The sequence below is a fragment of the Carassius carassius genome, chromosome 14 (assembly GCF_963082965.1).
Source record: "Carassius carassius chromosome 14, fCarCar2.1, whole genome shotgun sequence".
Taxonomy (NCBI): domain Eukaryota; kingdom Metazoa; phylum Chordata; class Actinopteri; order Cypriniformes; family Cyprinidae; genus Carassius; species Carassius carassius.
In genome coordinates, this window is record NC_081768.1 from 19732730 (window position 1) to 19753593 (window position 20864).

The following is a 20864-nucleotide window of genomic DNA, read 5'->3' on the forward strand; positions in this document are numbered from 1 at the left end:
CACTTTTTCACTTTTTATATAAAATACACGATGATAAATATAAAAATCAATACACAATACCTATATAAAACACTATTTATTTACACGATTGTAAATTCAATACATTCACTATATAAAATAAAATTCACTGGAGGAAAAAGTTCGAGCGAGCGGCCATCATCAGATTTGGAAGTCGCTCAAAAGGCTCGTTCGCGGTTGTGGCTTCAGTCGAATTCAATGAGGCGCGGTGGTTTATGGGATGAGTAGTTCCTGCGCTCGAAATGAAAATATGTACACAGTCTTGTACCTTTGACTTTTTTTGGATTTTCTCTTAATTTTTTCACTCGAAATGATATGTTATATGCTTATGAGTTCAGCCGTAGCTGGTTATCCTCACACATGCTCTAAAACTCTTTAGATACGGATTTTTCCGAAAGTCAATGGGAGAAATGAATGGGAAATTTACTTCCGGCACCAGAGCTCTCTCGGGCTGTGGGCGGGACTGTGATGCTCTATGGCGTAGGTGGAGTTTTAAAAACTTTTAGCGGGAGCTCTATCATAGTCTGTTGTTACTTGAATGGAGATATGTCTACATTAGGGCTGCAACTAACGATTATTTTGATAATCGATTAATCTGCCGATTATTTTTACGATTAATCGATTAATCGGTTTATGTACTTATATTTTAGTTTTTTCCATTTTTTCCCCAAGTAAATTATTAATAAATGGTCTTTATCATTCAGCATAGATTTAAGAGATTGTAACCATTTTGCACTGTCATATCCTCATCAAAAATATACCTGGAGTTGTTTTATTGTGTTAGTAATCCTTTGTCGAACTCTTCTGCAATCAGAACACTGACCCATACTCTAGCAAATTTCACAAGGAGATTTCAAATAATGTTTTCACCATGGCAGTCCTTAGAGCTCCTAAAGTAGTTTAACATCCCGAACAAAGCTTAAGGAATCTTTCAGAACATATTTTCACGAAGAATAAGGATAAAACAGAATAAAATTGCAGTGCATTGTATTTTATTATTTACTGGGAAAAAGCTTTATAGCTTTTGCTGTGAAATTGTAAACAATCCTTCAAAAAAAGTGCCAATGGCATGAAACCTGAATGGAACTCACAGTTTAAAGTAAAATCCATCAGAAGGTTGTCCAGAAAAAAAAATTGGACACACACAAAAAACCTGCTGTGTGAAAAAGAGCAGTGAATAATACTTAGAAAAAAAAAGTGCATTTCAAATATCTACATTTACCTCTCTCATTCAGTCATAATTAGGCTGCACGACTGAATTGTGAACTGGTAAACGACAAACTGATCACAGAACATGTTTGTAAAGCTTTAAATGTTAACTGTTAAAAAGCAATGTTACCAGCTTTTACGACTAAACATTTGCAAACAACATTGTACTGGAGAATCTGCACGAATAAAAGTCTTAGGGGCCGTTCACAAATCGCGCCTAAAAACGCGTGGAAAACGCTAGGCGCGCCGCTTTCTCCTTCTTTCCAAAGCGCTCGCGCAAAAGCGCCCCTGATGCGTCTGCCTTTGCTAAGCAACCATGATGTGCTCTCTCCTTGAAGACGCGGAAATTTCAGCAAAGGATAAATGGATTTGCAGCTCAAAAAATCGCTTGCAGTAGCTCTGCTACTAAATTTATTTCAAAATGGAAATCCATATACAACTATGATCAGCTGTTCCTTTCATCTTGACTGAGCTTTTAACGTTGTTACGGGAAAGGATGAAGCTGATTGGTTAGTTCTTGTCACATGACCCGCGGTGCGGTTGCGGCATTCTGAAAAGTTTAAATGTTTTTAACTCGATGCGGTGCGGTGTTGGAAATAACGAACTTGAGCGCGCAAAAGACGCGATATGTGAACGTCCCCTTAAACAGTTCAGTAGTGCAGAGTTTACAGGTTACTCTTCTTTTTTAAAGGCTCAATGTAAAGTACTCCCACATCACGCTGAATGCTGCAGACATAGACATCATATGATGTCTATGGCTGCAGAGACGCTGTTCGGGAAGCACGTGACATAAAACAAGGCCAGCTATTGGCTATTCGCTACTTCTCCTGTTGTACTGGCTGAGTAAAACCTCCGGTGGCTCATTACTGCCACACTTTGGTCACCGCAGATTTGAAATATGCACGAAATGAGCCGCTTACGGCAAATAAAAGTTATTTAGCAACGAATCGATGACTAAATTAGTTGACAACTATTTTAATAATCGATTTTAATCGATTAAATCGATTCGTTGTTTCAGCTCTAGTCTACATGACACAGCTTTCCTGACGATGTCCCTATACTACCTCAAACTTGTATCGTACAGCTCAGGAAATTCTGACACACACAGTACTGTACTAGCCGTTCATTCATTTTGATTTCCGTGCTTGTTTTTGATCCTATTGGTCGCGCTGGTAATCGTCACAGAGCGCAGTGGCAAAAGTTGAACTATTTTTAACTTTGACCGCGGCGTGCGCGCAAGCACGCAAATGATGCGCACCGCTGCGCTTGCGCTTTTGGTCGACGCAGCAACAAAACGTCCTTGCGCGGAGCTAGCCATTGAGATGAATAGTGATGGGAAGTTCGGATCATTTTACCGACTCTGACTTTTGAGTCTCGTTCAGCAAAATGAACGAATCTTTTTTTCGAGTCATTTCGTTCATTTTAGCAAAATGTAATGAAAATGTTACGTGTTACTTCCCCAACACATCTAGTACTTACGCAAACGTTGATCACACTAAAAACAATACAAAACTAAATAGCTATAAGATACAGAAAAAAAATTCATTCTTTACCTGGGTCTTTAGTCTGTGATTAGCTTAGCTCACCTCACCTCTTATCTGACAAGAAGTCCTCGGGTTTAAGTCATTCCTTAATCACGTGACAGCCCCATACGCAAAACTAACGCAGTCTTGAGCCGGAAAGAGAATTGATTAGTTCATCTCATGAGTCTTTCGGGTCTCGGGTCGAGTTTGACTCGTTCCTTAATCACATGACAGACCCATACGCTATTTCTGACATTTTCTGTCACTGTGTTTTTGTTACTGTTTGTTGAGGAGCTGTGGTTTGTTATTATTTTATAAATAAAACCCTGTTATAAATAAAATATTGATTAATTTGTCTTTTTGACTGTCTACCGGTAAATAAACACTAGGCTATATAATAATATAATAATCCAAGCTTACAATAAAAAGTATTTATAGACTAGTTTGTTAATTTTTACTCCAATTTTCAGTTTGCTGGTATAATAATTGCTTTTCCTAGGCAGACTTGACATATTGGTGTAATATATGTAGAAGAAGATTGCTCAAAAAAGGACATAATAACATATACATTAAAAGCAAATAAAATTTTGAATTTGAATTATTAATGTTAGTTTAAAACATTAAGGTTATGATAACTTCAGCTTTAACAGTTTTAACCCAGCTCAGAGTGAGGAGGATACTTCAGATCCTGGTGCTACTGCCAGTGCAGGGGCCGTGTTTTGGGAAGACTTTGACGAGAGGGTAGCAAGCTTGAGGCCTTCTGCTACCTCTTCTAAGACCTCAGATGCTATAAAGGTGCAGGCCTACCTTGCAGAGCCACTCTTACCCCGCACATCAGACCCTCTGGCCTGGTGGAGGAGATGTTCACCAGTATACAAAAGCCTTTCTGAAGTCACAAAGACAAGACTTTGCATTGTGGCCACATCTGTGCCATCTAAAAGATTTTTTTTCTAAAACTGGGCAGATTTTCTCAGATAGAAGAAACAGACTCAGCCCATCCAAGGTCAGGGAGCTTGTTTTTTTTTTAATGCAAACATGCCTTAAAGCAAGTCCTAAAAATATAAGCACAGTGTGTTATTTATTTTAAAGCTTATTTATTTTTATTTATTTAGAAAAAGACTAGCTTGTTGTGCAATATTTTTGTTGTTGTTGTGATTTTAAAGGTAATTTTTTATTGTTATAAGGCTCCGTAGCTTTAGTATCTCTTAATTTTCATCTATTTTTATTTAAATGGTTTAAAATTATTTGGGGAATAGTTATCCTCTTTGATATAAAGTTTTTATTTTGGCACAAAAGTGTTATTTATTTTAAAACGTATTCATTTTAAATTATTATATTAAAAAGCAAAGCTTGTTGTGCAATATTTAGTTTTTCTTTTTTTTCTTTTTTTATATTGTACTTTTAAAGTTCATTTGTTAAGGTTATTAGACCCTGTGGCTTTATTATCTTTTAATTTTTAATTATTTACTTTTTTATAAACAATAGTTGTCCTCTTTGTTACAAAGCTTTTCTGGCACAAAAATAAACAATAAACAACAATTCAAAAGTATGTACACTGTGTTTTTTAATGTTTATAAAGTGTCATTTGTTACAGAAGTATAGTTTATACAGACAATCTGATTTAATAATTACTCTAGCCAATGTTGTCACATCACGGGACAAAAGAACGAACAACCCGAAGAACCGAAAGATGAACTAATCAATTCTCTTTCCGGCTCAATACTGCATTCTTTTACTGTCTATGGTTTTAGCGTATGGGTCTGTCACGTGATTAAGGAATGACTCGACCCGAAGACTCATGAGATGAACTAATCAATTCTCTTTCCGGCTCATACTGCAATTGGGTTTAGCGTATGGGGCTGTCACGTGATTAAGGAACGAGTCAAAAACCCGAAAGACCCGAACTATGAACTAATCAATTCTCTTTCCGGCTCAGACTGCAATTGGGTTTAGCGTATGTGGCTGTCACGTGATTAAGGAACGAGTCAAAAACCCGATAGACCCGAACTATGAACTAATCAATTCTCTTTCCGGCTCAGACTGCATTGGGTAAGCGTATGGGGCTGTCACGTGATTAAGGAACGAGTCAAAAACCCGATAGACCCGAACTATGAACTAATCAATTCTCTTTCCGGCTCAAGACTGCATATACTGACAGGTGAATCACTACTACTAGAACAGAACCTATAGAATAATGCGCATGCACGACTGAACGAATCTCTCCCCGAGACGACTCGTTCTTCCCGAGTCATATTAAAGATTCGTTCAAAATGAACGAATCGTTCAAGAACGACACATCACTAGAGATGAATGGGTTTTATAGCGCAGCGCCGCGCATACCGCGTCCTGTGTGAAAGGCCCATAAAGGCGCTCGCTCACTTACAGGGAATCCAAAGTGCACCCAAACACCAGACCTGTTGGTTATTGGAGGATCTTCTATTTCTGGTCTGTTAAACGCATTGGCCATTTTGCAACGAGCCTTCAGCGCATACTGAGTGAGCGAGCGCCTGACTGAGTAGCCTAACATAAACATATAATAAGTTGGTGTTTTTTTCTTCTTCGGGGGTGTCAGGGGCATTGCCTGTTACGTCGTTTGGGTTATTGGGCTACCTTGTTGAACGCATATCATTATATTTCACAATTTTTTTTTATTTTCCAAATATAATTAATTAGTCCAACGAACCGTTCGGTCCATAATGCGTACCGCGTACCGAACCGAAAGCCTCGTACCGAACGGTTTAATACGAATACGAGTATCGTTACACCCCTAGTAGATAGATATAGATGTGTAATCTATAAAGATGCAGTCCTCCACAGTTGTTTGCATTAACATTTCTACCACTTAATTTTTAACTTATGGGTGATATTTCACTTGCTGGGCTTCGATAATAATTACATTTAACCATACAAAGAATGCTAATTACTTTACCACTATAAAACATTTAGTCTGGGTATGAATTATGAATACATTTTTCATAAAGATGGTCTTTTTCAAGGTGTTAAGCTATAGCTCTGATCGTAAGACATCCTCTCTTGGGCTAATTGTATTTTTTAAATGTGGGGAAAAAGGAAAATGTAAACAGAAAAAGCAAAGCAATGCACTAAAAATGCAATGCACTAAAAAAAGAATGGTTGAAATGGTTGTATATTCACAGTGCTTTTTCCACTGGTTTAAATGATAATCAGCATCATAAATTCCAATTAAATTGAAAGAAATGTAAAAATTAAAAAAGAACACAATGTATTAGTGATTCTTTTCAAAATGTTTCCTTATTCCTCTCTCCTCAGGTGTGAACCATGTGTACCAGTTTTGCATGGGGGCAGCGAAAGGTGTTCTTAGTCCGTTTGTCCTTCAGGAGATCATTATGGAGGCTCTGCAGAGGTTAAATCCTGCACATATCCACGCACACCTCCGCACTCCTGCCTTCCACCAGCTCGTGCAGCGCTGCCAGCAGGCCTACTTACAGGTACAGCCTCATAAATCCCTAAGATTCAGCCTGGGAAACTAATCACGCTGACATTATTACTAATAACATCCCTAATTGGACGAAATGCAGAAATAAATCCGTTCCCTGATGATGCCAACGATCCACAAGAAGCAACATGCATTCTTCCACTGACAGAAGCGGTTAAATTTCACTCGAACACATGAGATCATCAGTCACAGCTGACATTTTTGTATTGAATGCAGGCAGCAATTTCAAAAAGTTAGTTTTCATATTCGTTAGACTTAGTTTCAAGTTTCAAGGAGAGAATTTGAGTAGGGTTTTAGAGCATTCGAGTGGTGCCGAGGCTGGATTGTGACGGCATTGTCGCCCACGCTGAATATAAATTGTACATGAACAATTCTGGAGTGTTAAAGCTAGAGAGGGAAGCCTGCTTCTGTTCACAGGATGGAGCATACTGATGAGAGGGCATCAAACGCACTGTGACAGCCCAAAGCCAAGAGCGGCTTCCTAGAGAAAAAGCGCACACATGCTGTCTGTCCCTCTCACACACACAGACACGCTCTTGCAGTTATCTGCTAGGCTTTATTTTGCGGTTCAAGTTGTTGCATGGGCAAACGACGCACATGTCTGCGCAAGTGGCTGCTCTCATAGTGGCCTTACATTTTAAAATGCCCAGATCCAGGGGAGACTCTACCATATGTCTGCTAGTGTAAATCTTTGCAAATGAATGTTGGGTAAATGTGAAAGGGAGACAGTGCCAGCTCCAATCCACTCTCTCCATGCGTGGATAATGAGATGAGGGACCGAGAGGCTGTACTCGAGTAGAAACCTACCCGGACTGTCACGGAGTCGTTTCATACGTCGCTGGTGGGACATGCACTCCATATGCTGCATGTCCCTATAAAAATCCAGGGACATGACGCTTCATAACCTGTTTACATTTTATTAAAATGGGTTCAGGTTAGTGCCATCCAATAGTAATAATATTTATGTATTTTTCATGTCACACATGTTTAACCACAGCGAGATCGGAAAGGCATGACCATAATGAAATGTTGTTGAACGATGAGGAAGCGCATTTAAAAACTAAACTGAACTCGAAACCCCAGAACAAAGCGCCATGTATTATTTGTTTATTTATTAAAATTCTTGTATGTACTTCAACTTGGAAACTAAATGCAGTTTATCCGGGCAACAATTTTGTGAGCAAACACAAAAGCGTTAACCATTTGTCCGCCTATATTACATTTTCTCCATCTCTGTCCCTTTTACATGCTCCGTTTCAATCAGAAACGTGACATTATTAACGGCTTGCTAACTGCAATTCATAGTTGGCATGACATGGCATTTTCATGGTACATTTTACATGTGGCTCTGATGATCCTACCTTAGATGCATTAAAACGTATTTTATACATAACGCATTAACATTTATTCCTCAACTGATTACTAAAGTTACCAATGACCAAAATATAAAAATAAAATGGGGCTGTGTCTGCGAATTCATGTCCTACCGGTCTTTCTATGTTTTTTTCCAGTACATCCACCATAGGCTGATCCATCTGACTCCCGCCGACTACGACGACTTTGTGAACATCATCCGAAGTGCCCGCGGGGCGTTTTGCCTGACACCAGTTGGCATGATGCAGTTCAACGATGTGCTGCAGAACCTGAAGAGGGGCAAACAGACTAAAGAACTATGGCAGCGGATCTCGTTGGAGATGGCCACTTTCTCACCCTGACTGCTCTAGAGACCAGCGGAGACCGAGCCGCCCAATCTCCTGCAGCTATCTTCCCCACACACCGCTAAAACAGCTCAATCCCACACGCAGCACTCTCTGTTCCCCTCCATAGGAAAGTGTAGCCATGATGACTTCCTGGACAAGCCCACCCACATGACCGAACATTTAGTCCTTCAGGCCCTGAAGTCATGAGAAAGTGGTGCAGAGATACTGGGGCGAGTGATTACTCCAGTCAGTGGGTCCCTCCTTTGTTAAGTTGTTGCTCTCAGTGTTGTGTCTGATCTTGTTTTTGGTCTCTTTTTTTTGTTTTTTTCGGTGTGTTCAGTCGAGTAACTTAATGGCTATCTATGTTTTATCTTTGTCCTAACATCTTTCATTCACTGATTTCTATGCTTTGCAATCCCAGAGTTAATTTAGATGGTTAATACGGGGACAGATGTTCTCACTTGCTATGTTGGTGTTTGGTTCACGTTTAAACAAAACCACTAAATGTCAAGACTCGTACTGCAACATTCCTCTACCCTGGAGAACAGAGCCTCCATCGGCCTTTAAGGATTTCAAAGTTGGATAGTGGATGGCATTGTAAACATGAGGAGAATAAAAACACAACTTTGTTAAAAAAATAAAAGAGACATTTATTATGAAACAATAGTCAAAGTACGGGTGAGGATTCTTCAGTGTTTTGTTTTAACTTTTTGTTTTTAGTATTTTGTATAGTGTGGTGTATCTGCAGAGGAATGGAAGAGTGTTATTACTGACTGCTCTGCGAGTTCCTTTTTCCGGTCAGATGTTGGTGGTGGCTTGAGTGCTGGGACAGAGAGGTCTGGCTGGACCAGATTACACAGCTTGACATCAGCCGTGACTTCAGTCAAAAACAATTAAGGCTTCCCGTCATTTAAATTGGGTTCTTTTATAATTGAATCCCAGCTGTTTCCGATACCATTAATAGGCTTTGGTATCTGTGCAATTTAATATTTTTGAGGTTTAGTCGAACCACACAATCTCGTTTTTCTGTTCTCGATTTAAAATGGGTTAACTGCTCCCCTCTGACTAACTTTAGTTGAGTGGTTTATAAATGTCACTGCCAAATTCCCGTGTTTCCAGCTTCGGCCCCAGCTTGGAACTCGCTAGTGGAGCGTGACTGAGTAGAAAATGTACTGTGATATTTTTGTATTCTTCAAGTGTAGCTTGGTTGGGGGAAAAAAACAAACAAACAAAAAAAATCTATGTAAACTGTGCTGATTGCAAGAGGATGTAATTAGAATAAATTCGGAAAAGAGAAAAACTAAACTGGAACAAAGCAATATTAAAAATGTAGAGTTTACTTAATAAAGATAAATCAAAACACTAAAGGTGTTTATCTGTGTCTGTTTATGTGTTTCTAACTATTATATACACCACTGTTCAGAAGTTTGGGGTTGGTCCTTTTTTTTTTTTATATATAGGAAGCTTTTATGCTTAACACGGCTGCATTTAATTAATCAAAAAAGTAAAGACTGCAATATTATTTAATATAATATTACTATGAAATATTTTTTGACACGTGTTTTCTATTTGAATATTTTAAAATGCCATTTATCCCCGTGATGCAAAGCTTCAGTGTCACATGATCCTTCAGAAATCATTTAATATGCTGCGCCGCAGCATAAATGGCTGCCCACTGCTCCGGGTGTGTGCTCACAGTGTGTGTGTGTTCACTGCTCTGTGTGTGTGCATTTCGGATGGGTTAAATGCAGAGCACAAATTCTGAGTATGGGTCACCATACTTGGCTGAATGTCACTTCACTTATCACTTCCTTAATACATTTGGTGCGCATTCTTGAAAACAGCTGTGCTGATTAATATTTGTGGGAATTATTTTTTAAATATAGGGATTTTGTAAAATTTTCTTTAATGTCACTTTTGACATCTTTGCTAAATAAAAGTTTTTTTTCCCTCTCTCTCGCTGACCCCAAAGGTTTTGAACGGTAGTTTATATCGCTAGTGGGATGAACAGATCTGATAAAATTCACACGTGTCAGAAATGCACCTCTTTAACCCTCTCAAGGCAGGCGTTGCTGATTTGCAACCGTTAAAAACTAAAAACCTTATTACTCCAGATACATATTTTATGTATCTGTAGTACTAAAAACTTTACTAAAGGTTACTAAGTTACTAAAACTTAATTTGAGCCTGAGAGGGTTAAAACTCACCTCGACTTGCTGAGAATCAGCATTGTACCGAGGGGATTTTCATCGCCTGGGGGCGCTAGAAGGTTAAGTATCGAAACTGCAGAAATGTGGTCTGTCGGGGATTCCGGTTGGTTTACATGACATTCACACACTGACATTCTTTGCTTATTCAGTCACGAAGTTGGTTTTGGTGCCAAATAACACTTGTACATGATATGTGTAAAAGTAGTGCTAACGTATACATTTAAGTTTAAAGTAAACCGTGTGCTCAAACCACTTCACAGAAAGTTCAGGTAGGATGCACTTTAAAAACACGAATGTGTAAAGATAATACACTATAATCTCACACAGGTTCTTGTTTGGGCCCCTACCTGAAAAAATAAATAAAACATGCTTAGAGGTGTACTGTGTTGGAAACAAGCCTTTCGAATTTGACTACAATGCGGGGGTTTTAATTCAACAAATGTATCCCTTAAAGTATCTTAACACATGTATTTTGTTCTAATAACTCCAATTTGTCAATTGAAACATTTTAAAACGTTCAACTTAAGCTTCACTTTTAAAAATACTTTCAGCTGGTGTCATGTGAAATTGTGAGTGACGGGAGGTTCCCCCCATCTGAGGATTGATTTGGTTCGTTCCAGAGTTTTCGGTAGGTAGAGCGTCTCGAGCCAACGGCAGCATCACAGTCGAGTGAAGATGGCGGATCAGAGAGTGATGCTGTCAACGAGAGTTTGAGTTCACCTCTCATTTGTAAACTTGTGAAATCTTTGCGGATCCCTTACGGATAGCTGTATCAGAGAAAACTGTATCGGTGAGTCATGTTTTGTGTTTTCTTCAAAACAAGCGCGATTTTGCATCTTCAGAACTGCAGAGATGCTACGGCTAGCCGCGCTAACCTCGTTCTGAAGAAAATCACAGGAGCGACTTCTCAAAGTGTTTTCATTTAAAACCCACGTTAGTTTTCAAAAACACTGCTATATTTTAAAAAACCGTGACGTTTACCTCTCTCCAAGTTCAGCTGTTTGTATAAAGACATCGTCTAGCCGCCGTAGAGACTGTTTGAGCCGCTGTGGAGTTGAGTTTTACAGTTTAGTGGAAGTTTGGAATAGTTAGTGATTTTTATCTACACATCCAGCAAGTGTTTATGTAAAGCTAGTATATATACACACATACACAAGTCAGCGCTTTCTTGCTCTTTACACAGGCTTAATGTGCAGAAACAGGATCAAAGTGTGTGTGAGCGTATGTAAGTCTGAGTTTCATAGCAGCTGGGACAAAAGCAAAGCGGGATGCTTGTTGCGATTAAATACATCTGTTTATGTAAGACTTTATGGGCAGATTGAGTCTGCATTGGCACCTTTACGCAGTCCATAGAAAATCCGAGCTGCTCCGCAAGCTTATGCCATAGAGACTCGTTTTGGGCAGTAATGAATTTTGCATGGGCTTCAGTCAATGCTCTTTTCTCTTTTAAAGGTGAGGCGAGAATATCTCATGTGTCAGCCTGCAGTTGCACAGCTGTGTTGCTTTTCAAAATCTCTTTAAAATGATAATTCAGTGCAAGTTGCTCTAGCTGGACGTTAACAGAATATGCTTTTGGATTTGTAGTACTATGTACTGTTTGGGTGTTTTGTTGTGTGCCTGCATGACGGGTTGTTTTTAAACAAGTTTGGATCTTGTTGACGTATACATTTTTTATGACCAAGATTTTAGTTCAAAGTATGAGTGTATATGTATAAGGGAATGTGTAATTAAACTTTAATTAACATGTAGTAATCATTTTAGGATTTAATTTTTTAAACTGCATAAATATTTGCTGTTTTTCTAATGCTGCGAATGCTAGTTACGTGAGAATTTTCGTCATGTAGTTTAAAGCTACTTTGCATGTATAACGTGTCATAGGACGTGTCTCAGCTTTCCAAAACAACCATTTGTGCAGCATATATAACCAGTATGTATCATGTATTTTACTTTTTGAATATTGAACTATAAGGAAAGTGTTTAAAAAAATATTTAGCATTTTTATGTACGTTTAATAATCAAAACATGGATAACAAATGAAATGTATTTCAGTAACTTAAGTGATTCAGTGATACTCAATTAGTTATCAAACTTAACACACTCCTTGGCTTGTCCTATTTTGCCCACAAGGAATCTTGAGACATTTTTATGAATGATCCTATTTTCTTTACCCTGAGGCAATTTTGGATCGAAAACTCGTTGATCAAGTAGTCAAGCTTTTTTATAACCATTATGTTTCTTAAGCTTTTATTTTTGTTCCGTAATATGTAATAATTCTGTGTAATGCTAATTATGCTTGTTGAATATTGAATTGTAAGAAAAAGGAAGTTCAGTTATATTATGCAAGTTTTCATTATTTATATATAATTTTTAATAATTATTGAGATTGGATAACATGTGAAACTTATCTCATTGACTTGTGATTGACTTGAGACCCTTTCACACTGCCATTCCGGCAAATACACGGGTAAAGTGTTCCGGCAATTGTTCCCGGGTCACTAGATTTTGCACTTTCACACTGCCAGTGATTACCCGGGATATGTGCGTGCTTTCACACACAACCCGTAACGTCCCGTAACGACACGTGACATCAGGGCGTGACGTGTAATGTATGAGTCGAAAACGTTAGACACGTTATACTTTCACTGAAGCAAGCGAAACGATCTCGGTGTCAGCGCGGAAAGTGAGGAACTAACTGATCTCTGCTTCATTAGAGTTTGCACATATTTTTTTTGTTGCAAACGTTGATCTTCCTTCAAAACAACCGGTAAAAGAGTCTGGCGATAACGCGCGTCATCACTTCGACACGGCATTAGATCTGGCTTTTGTTCACACAGCGCTCGTCCCGGGTTGAACCCGGCAATGTTACTAGGTCCCCGACCCGGGTTCAATGCCGCAATCAATCCCAGGACGTGGTTGTTTTCACACAGAAGGTGACCCGGCAATGTTCCGGCAATATGCCGGGTCGGACGTGCAGTGTGAAAGGGGCTTAAGATTATCAAATTTCTTTCAAATTTAACAAGCTTTGGCTTTTTTGACAGTTTGCTCTGTCACCAAATCTATGACCCAATTAGCATTGAATTGTGAGTTGAAGATGAGTTTGGTTCTGTCCCAAGGACGCTGTATAAGTCTATAAGAGATAATTTGCAAATGAGTGTTGGGCCTGGGGTGGCTCTCATGCTTTTTTTTTTTTTTTTTTTGTGGGTGTAATGGAATGTGGGACAAGATTTGGATTATGTTTCAATTAGGGCTGTAGCTATCGAATATTTTAGTAATTGAGTATTCTACCAAAAATTCCATTGATTAATCGAGTAATCGGATAAAATGTGTTTTTGCTTAATTAAAGTTCAATATTAATTATGCAAGAGAAAATAAGACTCCTGGGTCTCTTAAAATTAACAACTAAGTTTCCTTTTTTAAAATAAAAAAATAATTTTATTCTTTAAATGCATAGAATGCAATGCATCCATCAAAAATAAACATTTAATTATTACCCATTGTTTGTCTGTACTTGTACTGTGAACAAGGACAAGAAAGTTGACAGATGAATTAAGTGCATTTATGTGCCATTCAGTTGGGGTTTAAAATAAAGCATTTTCTGAGATGCACATTAAACACATAAAACATTAATTGAATTTATCTTTTAATTATTGAAAACTTAACTTTTTGGTAAACAAAGGGGATTTACTATTAAAATAAAACATGGAAGAAATGTTGTTTGATTAAACCTTAAAAAAAAATGTTTAATTTTTTTTTTAGTAGTAGGCTATGTACATTCTGCTGAACAATAGTCTTTAACCGGACTTTTATTTTGACGGGTTGACGTACCTTTACAGTTCTGTGTATTTGATGTGACGCTAGTTTTACTCAAATCAAACATTCAAATGCTCATGAAGTGACTGTCAGAGCAGTTCTGGAGATGTTGTTCATGTGTTCACGTCCTTATTTAGTGAGACAGCAGAAGCTGAAATCACCGCAAGCGTCGCGCGCTTCAGTGTGTGTTAATAAAGGAAGACACGCTTCTGCTCCATTCGTTAACAGAGACACGCAGAACATGCAGGATTCATATTTAAATGGACTGTTCCGGCTTAATATTTACAGATATTAGTCCATATCGTGATTTGATGTAAGTGCAATGACCTATTTTTGATTAATTCATTCAACATTTGGCTAATTCCTTGCCATTCCACGCTAAACTGTGAATTCCGTTTTTATGATTGGATTCCGCGATTCCCTCCGCATTTTCTGCATCGCGGAAATCATAGGGCCCTAGTTGTGGTATGCCAGCTCTATCTTGCAATGGACACACGCTACGATGTTCTCTTTACGTTTGCCCGCGCCCTCAAATCAAAACACTGCTGACTCGTTGCAGTATGCGATTTCGGACACAGGCTTGTGTCTCCTTCCGCTTTGTGGGTGACGTAAACGCGTTGTGTCACATTAAAAAAATCATTGCGAAAGAACCTGACGTGAGATTTAAAATAAATTAAAAGAGGCTTCGAAGCAGAGGTATTTGCCTCAATAATTTTTTGTAATCGAGTTACTCGAGGAATCGTTTCAGCCCTAGTTTCAATAGAGCCGTAGAAGAACCCTGAATCCCATTAGATTAATGACTTCAAATGACCAGGCTCTTTTCTTTAGCTTCATCTCCCTAAAGCTGGTATTAATTTCACTCCTTTATCTTAATTGCATGCATGTAGTATTACTTGCTCACTAGTTCAGAATGACCTTTGGAATGACTGTTTAATGTAACCTGCATCCTAGGTCTGTAACTTTGTAATCGCATGAATGTATTGTCATGTTATTTGTGTCCATGAAATGCCCCCTTTTTTGCATAGATAATGCAAACATGCTTTTTTTTGCTGCAGTGCAGTCCACTGAGTTTACTGTCATTTTCCACTAAAGAACAGAACAGAATATAGGGGATCGGATTTTTTTTCAGTCCATTTAATCTTCAGGGAGCTGAGTCAGGTGCTGTGCAGCACTAGGAAATCAGAGAGATGTCGACACGGAGGGAATTCTGCAGCTTGATCGAGCCATGCAATGAAGGAAGCACTCAAGGAATGCTTGAGGAGATGAAGAGTTCTTCTCCAAAACAATAGTCATGAGGACAGAAAAAGTAATAATAGCAATGACACCACCAGTAATAATATGAACCATGTAATGTATATATATTTTTCTGAACTGATTGTGTTAAAAGAAGTGTTTCAGTGCTGGAATGAAATTAACTGAGGCCACAGTACACTCCGGTACACTGTAAAAATGATTTTTCATGTTTTTTCAACCCAAGGACTGGGTAAATATAGGACAAAACATTTTTTTGGTTTCATTTACCCAGCATACTGGGTTGTTTATTTAACCCATCATAATGGGTTGATTTAACCCAGCAGATGGGTTCATTAATTTTTACTCTAATACTTGCTAATACTTGGACAGAAATGTTAACGACGACAGCAAACAAGAGGGAGAATGTGAGCACTTTGTGCTCTGATGCTGCTGTTCTCAGCACTCTCAAAATAAAAGTCCTGCACGAATACATCGGCCAAACAGAAAAACTTATCGACTGATGCAGATATTTGAAAAATGACAAATATCGGCTGAAATATTGGTATTGGTGATATAGCCAAAATATACTGCGACTGCCTTCATAACCTGCCCATAAAAAAAACAGTAAACAGTCTGAGGACATATTTTAACATCCAAAGTATTTGTAATCTGTATCTTTATGAATCAAATTGTTTATTTTAATTCAAAGCATCAGGCTTTTCCATCATTAGGCCATCCTTAAAAATATTTTGGTTTGCAGTAACAGGATTTTTTTTTTTAAAAGGGTCGGTAGGTCGGTCTATATTTTTTTTTTCAAGTTTCAATGTAAAAAAAAAAGTAAATTTTTGTGATTGTGATGACGTCGGTATGAATTTAAACAAATTAGCATATCGTGATGTCACTGACTGGGTCTTCAACCCGTGCCTTCGGGCACATCATTGCAAACCTCATTTTGATGCAGGCTATATAGACCACAAACAAATTTAAATCTTTGTCAAAAACATCTTTATTGCATGAATTTCAGGTGAGAAAAAAATGAGGTACTGTTTTACTTGCATCCACCGCTACGTATCAATGCAACCTACAAATGAGAGAACGTTTACTTTGCTTTCTTGGGTTGTCACTTTTGTGAAAAAAATCCTGTTTGATTTGAGTGACGAGTGTTCATTGAATCAATTGTAAAATCGATTTCGCATGTTTAAAGTTTTATACGGCAAATAACACCAAATATAGGTAAATCCACGGACAACAGGCAGAAGGAATGTAAAGATTCAATATATTGGTAAAGACCAATATTTCTGATGATTTATTGGCGTGAAGTTACGTGCAAAATGACATACAGGAGTGCAACATTTTCGAAAAACAATAAGCAGAGTGGACTGCCATAATGCAAAACATTTACTGCAGGCTTCAACATGGCTGTTTACGATTAAATTTCAACAACAACAAAAAAATCGCATAAGTTCGTGCCAAGTTAAAGCGGTGTCGAGCTGTTTTAATGATTTTTTTTAGATGTATTATGGTGCCCGAACCCGTATGACTTTGAACAGTGACCGCGAACATTTAGTTTACTGCAGCCACAGCCATCATTACCAAGCGTGAACCGTTGACTCTGACAGTGAGTGAGAGTCTGAGACGAAGTGAACCCACAGGCCACAGTGTGACATACGTGTAAACACAGATGACGTCAAGGGTTTTTTTTTTAATTAAAGAAGATAGCATTCATTTGAATGTAGGCCAAGGTAATTTATATATTTACAATACTTACTTAAATATAATTAATAGTATTTTATTGCGTTTGTATTAGTTGTTTGAAGAGTAAAAAAATAATTGGTCGGTCTTAACGCAAATTTACAATCGGCAAGTCGGTCGGACTAAAAGCAAAAATAAAAAAAATTGAGTCGGTGCTAAATTGACAGGGTCGGTCGGGTTACGACAAACAAGAATATTTTTAAGGATGGTCTTAGACAGATGCAAGCGAAACTCATTTAGGTGATTCACATCACGCACCTGTATGTTGTTTTGCATAAAACTGAAAGATATACAGCACAGTTATGATTTTATAGATGAAATAACAATTGCACAAACCTGTATGTATTTTACTGAAGAAATGCATCAAATAATTTGCGATTAGAACTTCTCTGTCTGAAGAGTATGCAAAATCCTAGTGATAAATAACTCAGATCCTGGGTCAGTCATGACCCAGCGGTTGAGTAACACAAAAACAACCCAAACATTGTTTGACTATAAATGTAAGAATAAAACAGTCTCCACTTAATTTGATTTGATGGTGAAACGACTGCTTATGTTGAGCGGTGTTTTAGTGATTGACCAAGGGACACGTCATCTAGCCATGACATTAGGGATGTAACGACTAACCGCGAGTCGATTGAAAATTGATTTAAATATGTGACGATTCAAATTTGTTGAGATGCTAAATGAATCGCAATTCATTTAGGTGAAAGAGTTTATATGAATGTATGTCTGAGGGGAACTTACTGTCTTTAGAAGAGTTTAGATGGTATTTTTTCTTTTCATCTTGCCTCTGTATAATGCATATTAAAGTTAAAAATTCAGCAGAAACCAAAGACATGCTTTAAGGGGCACCTGCTGGCAGAGAATGAATCTGCGTCTCATTCAGCTCGTCTGCTGTTTCATGCAGATATTTTTATGTATGGTTTCACAAAACTGAAGCCAAACCATTCTGTTTTTGTTTCAGAATTATACAATCTACTTTAAATTAAAAACTGCTCATGTTCGTATCTTTGTTTGGATCATGATTAAAATGCAGTGGTTGCCTCTAATTTTAAACGGAAAGAGCACAGACAAAGCCTTATTTTGTTTATATGAAGAGATTTATTTGATTTGTTACTTATTTATTTGATTTGGGGCTTGTTTTAAATTTCTATTTAGTTTTGTAATTAACATTTACATTCTATGTAAATGTAGTCATTTAGCAGATGCTTTTATCCAAAACTATTTACAAATGAGGACAACAGAAGCAATCAAAACCAACAAAAGAGCAATAATATGCAATTGCTATATTAGTATATAATTATAGTTACATTATAATTTTACAAAGAAATGTACAGCATTTTGTCCAAGCAATAATAAAAGTACACATTTAATTCATCATTTGTCTTATCATTTAGTTTAAAAATAAAAAAATACATCGCGAATAGAATAGATTCTAACACCACAGCTTTTCACACTGCACAAGTTTGGCATTGCAAGTGTGTAGTATACCTTTACCCTGGGTTAAAAGTAGAGCTTAAGAACAGTGAAAAATTTTGTTTAATAAGTTAGTTGCAATTTCTCTGTAATTATTTGTGAACTTTCCTGGCTATTTCTGAGTGAAAAATTGTTTCTTCACAAAATATTTTTCAGTGGAGGGATTTTCATTTTTTTCAACATTCAAGCTACCCAGATGTTTACTCGCCATCTCCAGTTGTCAGTTTAGTAAGTTTGAAAGACTTTTGTTGTAGCTTTGATCAGGTGTGCTGACTGAAGCCCGGGAAACGAGCCCAGAGCGGCTGAAATAGTCTGCTTCATGTACCCATGCAGAGCCTCTTTTAGCCCTCACTTCACCGAGTCAAGAGGCAGAGGCAGAAACAAACAAACGATCATCCAGTCTTCCTCTGCTCTTTAACAACAGATCAGTATGCTGAGCCTATATTGCTCTTGTTATTAATAAGGCCTAAAAAAAAAAAAGTTTGGTTCCGGTTGGTTGTCAGTTGAGGTCATTGGTCGGTAGGGATTTATTTTTTTATTTATTTATTTATTTTTTTTCTCCAGTGGCAGTTTTACACACACACACACGCGCGCTGATTTTAAATGTGTGTACTACCGGTACTTTTACGACAGTGATTCTGTATTCCCGTTTAAAGTCTGTTGTTGCCATAGACACGCAAAACGCGCACACACACACACAAAAAGCCTTCGCGGGAGTTTGACAGGCGATCTCATAGTAGATTAACATGGAGGATTTGAACTTGAAAAACGGAGTGTACAGACATCTTTTTGTAGTCAAACAACATTCTTTATGTTCATTTATGTGGTTTATTTGATTTTGATGCTATAAATTAACTAGAAGCAAGAGACAATCAGTTAGTTTTAACTGATGATCTAACTTACAGCGATCTTTTCGACACATTCAAGAGCCACAAAACGGTATTTATTGTTTACATTTCTTTAAAAAATGACCACATTTGAAAGGTGAAATAACCAAATGAGACTTTGTTTCATATTAAAAGTAAGCTGGTAATGTTAATGTCCTGTCTGTCAGCATGTTGTCAGTGCCCTCTCTGTTCAGCGATATATTGTTAACTCCCCCCGTGTTTCTCTTAATTTTACGATTTCCAAACCTTAAGTTCTAGCTCACTTTAGGAATTGACAGTTAAAGGGTTTTGATGCAATACTTAATGGTTTTTAACGGATTACTTAAGTGTAAAACAGCATTTAAAGGAAACTGTAATTTAATTAACGATGTGTGAAAGACCGTTCTTCCCCAGTCTCATAAAATAAATTTGGGTCGCACATAAATTGACAGGGTCGGTCGGAAACCGGAACCAAACAATTTTTTTTTTTAGGCCTAAAAATGGATGCTGCAGGGATCATTGCATGGCAGGGGTCAAGGGGTGCAAGTATTAATGACATGCTAGTTTAATATCAGATCAGTTCTGTGCTGATTGCCAGCCCAGCAGAGATATTAGCGTCCTTCATCTGCAAGCCTGTGGGGCTTCAATTAGCTTTGTGTTATCTTCACAGGTTATGGCATTGAAGGGAGCAATCTTTTTTTTTTATCTAATGGATGATGAATTATGAATGGTTATTATTTAAGAGTGGGAGTATGTGGCTCTTTTCACAGGTGTGAGCTCAGATAAGTGATCATGTTGAAATCTATTAAGGATTCTTTTGGATAGCTATTATTTATAGTTACTTGCAATATAAACATGGATTTGTTAGATTAATCAGACCTGTTTTGACAGGCTGTTTTTAGGGTACATGCATTTTTGGAACTCATTTCTCTACACCCGTTTGCACACCTATCAAAAAAAAAAAAAAAGCAGTTGTATGCACCCCCCCCCCCCCCCCCCCCAGTTTACCCTCATGTATTTCTGTTTATCTGCCATTTGCCAGCAAATCTCACCTGGTTTGAACTCCATTAGATGGATTCTTTCTACATGCCACAAGATATTATGTCTTTTTCTAACTCGATCTATCTCTCCGCACAGCTGCGGGTTACAAAAAAATTGCATTGCCTTTCGGTCTGTTTATTTTTTTCCTTGAAGTCTGTTTATTTTTTCCCTTGAAGTCTCTCCAGGGATAAGATTGGGTGTGACTAATTGAATAGCCATGTAGGGTAAGCACAATTCTCCTCTCCTGAATGTAAGCCTCATTCTCCTGATGCGGATTCACAGGTGACAGGGTTGTGTGGCGTTTCATTTAAACTTGATTATCAGGAAGGCCCTTCTGAATGGCTTATGCTGGACATACATTATCAAGCTGCCCTTCTGGAGAGAAGCCTTTGTCAGAGAGGTGGTCTCCATACGGTCTGTCTCTGGTGCTTGTATCACTGCAAGAAAACATTATTGTGTCATTTATTGTTTATTTATTCTTTTTTTTTATTTATATATAGTTTCTTCTGGGGTTAAAGTGGCATACATGCATGCATGATCTTGATTTA

General features: G+C 37.8%; 2 protein-coding genes across 6 annotated transcripts in view; both read left to right on the forward strand.

Moving 5' to 3' along the window:
* Positions 1–8591, forward strand: part of zswim8 (zinc finger, SWIM-type containing 8) — a 50638-nt gene extending 42047 nt beyond the window's left edge. Inside the window, exons 25-26 of the mRNA XM_059566511.1 lie at positions 6039–6217; positions 7737–8591. Of these exons, the coding sequence (XP_059422494.1) occupies positions 6039–6217; positions 7737–7940 (383 nt within the window). The 3' untranslated portion in view covers positions 7941–8591. The remainder of the gene's footprint in view (positions 1–6038; positions 6218–7736) is intronic.
* Positions 8592–10220: 1629 nt separating this feature from the next.
* The window catches only part of ndst2a (N-deacetylase/N-sulfotransferase (heparan glucosaminyl) 2a), a 135372-nt gene continuing 124728 nt past the window's right edge, over positions 10221–20864 (forward strand). For 3 of the 5 annotated variants that reach the window (XR_009437530.1, XM_059566512.1, XM_059566514.1), the window contains exon 1: positions 10767–10925. The gene's annotated coding sequence lies outside the window, so the exon portion shown is untranslated. Of the gene's footprint in view, positions 10239–10766; positions 10926–20864 lie in introns of those variants that run through there. The other 2 variants (XM_059566513.1, XM_059566515.1) reach the window with 2 other exon arrangements.